The sequence below is a fragment of the Galeopterus variegatus genome, unplaced genomic scaffold, assembly GCF_000696425.1.
Source record: "Galeopterus variegatus unplaced genomic scaffold, G_variegatus-3.0.2 Scaffold239, whole genome shotgun sequence".
Taxonomy (NCBI): domain Eukaryota; kingdom Metazoa; phylum Chordata; class Mammalia; order Dermoptera; family Cynocephalidae; genus Galeopterus; species Galeopterus variegatus.
Window position 1 is genome coordinate 322,688 of NW_007726350.1, and position 5,994 is coordinate 328,681.

At 52.7% G+C, this 5,994-nt stretch overlaps 1 protein-coding gene across 1 annotated transcript in view; it reads left to right on the forward strand.

Moving 5' to 3' along the window:
- The first annotated feature begins 433 nt into the window (after positions 1 to 433).
- Positions 434 to 5,994, forward strand: part of LOC103585433 (chromosome unknown open reading frame, human C2orf71) — a 9,077-nt gene continuing 3,516 nt past the window's right edge. The window contains exons 1-2 of the mRNA XM_008566398.1: positions 434 to 1,288; positions 1,401 to 4,312. Of these exons, the coding sequence (XP_008564620.1) occupies positions 434 to 1,288; positions 1,401 to 4,312 (3,767 nt within the window). The remainder of the gene's footprint in view (positions 1,289 to 1,400; positions 4,313 to 5,994) is intronic.

A 5,994-nucleotide genomic window follows, 5' to 3' on the forward strand; every position in this document is an offset into this window, starting at 1 on the left:
ATAATCCGCTTCCCAAGATAGTAAGTGCTGAGAAGTTCTATATTAGGACACACTGTGCGTGCTGACTGGCTAGGGAATGATTAACCTCATAGGCTTAGAGCTTCACTTGCTAGTACATCTGTCAGGACACAAGCAAAACACAGGCAGGCCCATAATCCACGAGACTGAGGGCCTTCAGAACTGTCCCACTGCTCACTAACAGCAGAGGGTTCAAAACTCAGAAAGACAACGGACAGTACTTCCTCTCCACAGTGGGGCCAAGGAAGTAAGGAAGGTTGGTTCCAAGTTCAGGACATTGCACCACGGACGTCAAAGGATTCTAGTCTGGAAATTACCTGGATGGACTAGTAAGACTGCCTTTTGTTCCTATTTTAAATATGGTTCTCTGAAAATTATGAAGGTTGTGGGTGGAGGATGACTACAAGCTGAAATCATGGGGTGTACACCTTCACACAGTGACATTGTAAACAGTGTGGCAAAGAGTGGCATCCAATTTTTGAAAAAACCCAAAGCAATTTTGCCAGGACGTCAGGGGGGCAGTGAAAGAGATTCCATCCCTTTGCTGGTTAAAAGCTCCACCTGCTATGACTCAGGGGGGGGCCTGCCCCAGGGACAGAGGCTGGCAGAGGAGCACCCAAGTTCCAGGAAGACCCAAACCACGGCTGAAGGTCCTGGTCAGCTCATGGGAGATCCCGCTTCCGGCAAAAGGAAAGGTACAAAAGGACTGATCCCAGAAACCAAGACCTCCCCATCAAAGCTGAACAAATCACAAAGCCTCATGGCTAAGGACATTACGTCCAAGACACAGGACTCCCACAGGTCACCAGGGGCAGCCTTTTCTGGGGAAGAGAATGAGGAAAGTATTACCCAGGAGACCTCTAAGTGGGACAGGAAGCCAAAATGCCACAGGGTGTGCAAACAGGGCCATTGCTGCCAAGCTGGCCTCTCTGCTCATGGGTCTGAAGGCAAAGTGGACTTCCCTGAGCCCCTGGTGAAGGCCCACCAACATGCTTACGCCTATCTGCACTCCAGCCTCTCCAAATATGAAGCAATTCTGTGCATCATCCATCGGGCCACCCAGACCCGGGAGCTGCTGCAGCCCATGGTCAGCTTCCTGCTGCTGTGCTTTGAGGAGATCAGCCAGCTGTTGGGGGAGATCTCCAAGGATGGAGAAGTGCTCCTCCAGGAAGTTAGGGAGGATCTGGCTTGGCCATTGAAGAAAGGAGAGCCCGAGGAGCAGCCAGATCTCCTGCAACAGCTACTGCAGTACACAGTGAGCAAGCTTCAGGTGCTCAATGGCACGGTGGCCTCACTCACCAGCAGCTTCCTGGAGGGCTCCAGCAGCTACCTCCACTCCACTGCGAGCCACTTGGAAAATAAGTACAGTGAGCAAGCTTCAGGTGCTCAATGGCACGGTGGCCTCACTCACCGGCAGCTTCCTGGAGGGCTCCAGCAGCTACCTCCACTCCACTGCGAGCCACTTGGAAAATAAGATGAGCACAAAAAGGGCAGTGGATGAACGCCTGCTGAGGGCTCTGGGACAACTAGGGAGCCTGGCGAGTGGCCATGGTGACCCTGGGGCACGGGATCTGCCCTTGTGCTCTGAGGACAGTGGCATTGGTGCTGACAATGACTCTGTGCAGTCCATGGACAAGCTGGGCAAGCAAGCCAGCTGGGACAGTGCACCCGAGCCTGTAGAATGGAAGCCAGTGATTTTACCCCAAGCAGAGGCCAAGCTTTCAGGACATGCCTGGCAGCAAAGTCCATCCTGGATGAGTTCAGACAGACCCCAGGACTGCCCGCTCTCAAGGCCTCCCATGGCAAAGATTCAGCCAGCAGCACAAGGTGAAGCCAGAAGCCCATGCCCCTCCGGCACAGGCCCAGAAAATATTACCTCCGAGCCCTTGGCACTGGGCAAAAGCACTCCATGTGATTCTCTTGGGACGGGGGACCCCATGGAAGCACATCTTTCGAAAAGCTCCAGATTGATGGATGCTTCATCTGTTAGTGAAGGTGAGAACAGCAGTCCAGAGGAGGAGGAAGATGAAGGTAGCAGCGTGAGTCTGTGTGCATGGCAGGAAAAACCTCCGTATTCAAGGCCACGGACTTCGCCTGCTAACCGGGAAAGCCCATTTAAGCCACATCCCAGGAGGCTTAAGAGCCCCCAGCTCCAGGAAATGATTCTGAAGATGAAGGAATCAATCAGTGAAAGGATCAAGTTTGTCCCTGTGCCCTCTGGGCACCAGGACTGGGCCGAGGAGGAGGATGAGAGGACAGTGGTCCCACCAAGACCCAGCACGGTCAGTGGCAGCAGGAGAGCCCCGGAGAGACAGAGGAGGTCTCATTCAGAGGGGTGTCTGAAGAGCCATGTGGAGGACCCCACCCTCCAGGAGCTGAGAAGGGTCCAGAGAGACCTCAGTCAGAAGCTGGAGGTATTTTACACCCTGGGTGCCAAACAGCAGAGGTGCAGCAAGGAGCAGATTCTACAGCCCAGAACAGTGGCTCTGTGGCCCAGCAACAACTGCAGGGTCAGCCCAAGCAACACCGTCAGCAAGCTCAAGGCATCCCTCTCCAAGAACTTCAGCATTCTGCCTAGTCAGGACAAGAGCATTTTGCAGAAATGCGGTCCTCACCCTGAGGATGAACAGCCATGGCAGGAGAAAGCTGAGAAGCTTCCTAATGCCATCCCACCAGATGAGAAGGACAGTGAGGCTCCCGGGACCAAGGACTGGAATGTCAGGGGCTGTCCCACCAGAACATCAGTCAAGAAACTCATTGAAACTTTCAGTCCCACTGAGAATCTGAGGACACCAGGGGACCCCAAGAACTCAGGGTCAAACCCCTATCTCAGGAAGTGGGGGGTCCCCATTATGCCCCCCCGATTTCCCATTTACAGGGGGCTTTCCCCTCTATATCCTAAGCCCCAGATTTCCCCAGCAGCAGGCAGAGAATCTCTCAAAGTGGGCATAGGCTGGAGGCCTTCAGCACCTGTCTTTCCCCCTCTGCTCACAGCAGAAGTATCCAAGACTGAAGACATCACCAGCGAAACAAAGGGGGACCCAGAGCTTCTCCCTCCACCACCTCTGGAAGTCCTGATGGACAACTCATTCACTTCTCTGGAGCCCTCAGAAAGCAGCAAGCCAGCAGGGAGCTCCCCTGAAGGGAGCCAGGTCCCAGGGCTGGAAGAGGCCAACCCTGCCAGGAGAACGTGGGCTTCCCCAAAGCTGAGAGCCTGCATGAGTCCCATGGACTTGCTGCCCAGCAAGAGCACTGCCAGCCCCCTCAAGCCCCACAGCACATGGCCAGGGAGTAACAGGAGCAGCTGCAACTCCGGGAAGCTTGCCTTGGACCTGAGCCACCCACCAGCAACCAGCCAAACCCCAGAGGCGGAGCACAGGGCGCAGAGTCAGGCACAACCAGAGAAGGCCACAAGCCTCCACAAGCCTCCCCGGAAGGCAGTCACCTGGCATCGCTCCAGCCACACGTCTGGGCAAAACAGGACCTTGGAACCCAGCCTGGCCAGACCATCACGAGGGCCACATTCTCCTGAGGCCCTAAAGCAGAGCCAAGAGAGAAGCCCCTCAGTGGTCAGGAAGGCCTCTCCTGTGAGGGCACAGTGGACGCCCCAAGCAGACAAGAGGCACCCAAGCCTGCCCTCCTCTCACAGGCCTGCCCAGCCAAGTCTCTCCACTGTGCACAAGTCCTCCAGCCCACCACTCAGCTCTGGAGCCCCCAGCCCACCAGTGAGCCCCAGGGTGCTAAGCCCACCAACAACAAGGAAGCAAACTTCCCCACCGCCTCAGCACAAGCTGCCCAGCCCTCCACCCATGAGCCCACCTGCTCAGCACAAGGTCTCTAGCCCTCCTACCCAGGGCACAGAAGCAAGTTCCCCTTCCTCTGTTTCCTCCCTCTCCCCACCAGTGTCCCCCTCCCAGGGGCACAAGGGAACAAGAGACTCTGAAGACAGTCAAGCAGCCACAGCCAAGGTGTCTGAGAACACATGTTCCATATTCTGCCCAGCTACCTCCTCTCTGTTTGAAGCTAAATCACCGTTCTCAACAGCCCACCCATCGGCCCCACCATCGCTGCCATCAGAGGCTGGGGGCCCTCTTGGGAGCCCAGCGGGATGTTGGAGGAGCAGCTCAGGGCCCCGACTGAGGGCGGATTCACAGAGGAGAAAGGCTCTGTGCACCCTCAACCCGCTGCCTTTTGTCAGAAGGACAGCTTCTGACCGACAGCCAGGTGTCCGGCTTCAGCTGCCTGTCTCTGGCTCCACCAGCACCTCTTGTGAATCCCAGCTCAGCCGCAGCAGGTAAGGAGCGTCCTCGGGCCACTGCCCTTCCATTACTTGGAAGAGAGAAGAGCAGAGGGCTGAGCCCTTAGAATCACCCAGGTCAGCCGTTTCCTAACTACGCTCTGCCTGTCTCTGGCTCCACCAGCACCTCTTGTGAATCCCAGCTCAGCCGCAGCAGGTAAGGAGCATCCTCGGGCCACTGCCCTTCCATTACTTGGAACAGAGAAGAGCAGAGGGCTGAGCCCTTAGAATCACCCAGGTCAGCCGTTTCCTAACTACGCTCCAAGAGAAGAGGCTGTTGGGAAAAAGGTGGGGGGAATGGAGTTCCAGTCTCCCCCCAACCTTGAGTACCTGTGCTTTCATCTGTCACACATTTTGGATTCCTGAGAAGGATTTTAAATGAAAAGAGGCTCTGCTGTGTTCAAAAATTAAGTTTAAAACAATCAAGTTAGTACAACCCCACACGCCCCTGGTTTTACAGATGGGAAAACAGATGAAACGACTTGCCCATGGGGGGCTCACTGCTGCCCTGCCTGGAGCCAGCAGCCCAGTTTCTGTCGTTTCTGGTTCATAGCAGTAGAAATGCATCTAGGTGTGAGGATCTCAAACTATTTGGTCCCAGGACCTCTTTAAATTCTTAAAACTTGTTAAGAACCCCAAAGAGTCTTTGTGTATGTGAGTTATACAAGGGTACTTCAAAAAGTTCATGGAAAAATGGAATTAAGTGATAATACAAATCTTTCCATGAGCTTTTTGAAGTACCCTTGTATCTATCAAATTTTACTGTATTAAAAATTAAAACTGAGAAATATATAAAATATTATTTTTAAAAAATTATTATGTCAACACAAGTAATATATTCTTATGAAAAATATATTTTCCACAACAAAAAAATATCTAGGGAAAAGAGTGGTACCGTCTTACATTTTTGCAAATCTTTTAAGTTTCTGGCTTCATAGAAAGACAGCTGGATTCTCAGATCTGCTTCTGTAGTCAATCTGTTGAGAAATCACACACATCCCGTAGATTCTAGAAACTCCATCCCACATTCGGGAGAGAATGAAGAAAAGGGCAAGTAACATCTTTGTATTATGATGTAAAGTTTTGATGTCATGGGCCTCCTGAGAGTGTCTCTGGGATAACCAGGGGTCCCCAGACCATGCCTTGAGAACAGCTGGTCCTGGAGGTATGAAATATGCATGTTTGGCTTTTCATACCCCCAAAGACCTGGCTCCACTTCTCCAGCGTCAGAGGTTTGTAGAGTAAGAACAAGACTCTTCACGCTCTCTGAGCACCAGAATCCAGGCAAAGGGCTGCCATCCCCACCCTTGGCAGACTGAGTTCCAAGTGCACCTTTTTTACCAGGGGCAACTGACTTGTGTGTCACCGGCCCAGCCGTGCACACGGGCCCAGGCATGCAGCTGCAGTAGGGCATGAGGTAAAGTGTAGCCATTGCATGTGCATTGAAAGAAGGACTTATACACTCAAGTGGTTATTTTACAGAATAGGAGTACATGGGGAAAATGTACCTTTTCCAGAATGTGGTATAGAAAAAAAAAAAATGTAAACCTGAGGCCTGTTAGAGAACTCTTAGGAATGTATCTTGATAGCCAATCAGACAAAGCTCAACCAACACCAATCCTTGCTATCTTTGCATTGCCCACAATTGTGTAAATCAGCAGTTAATTTCTGCCAGAGTG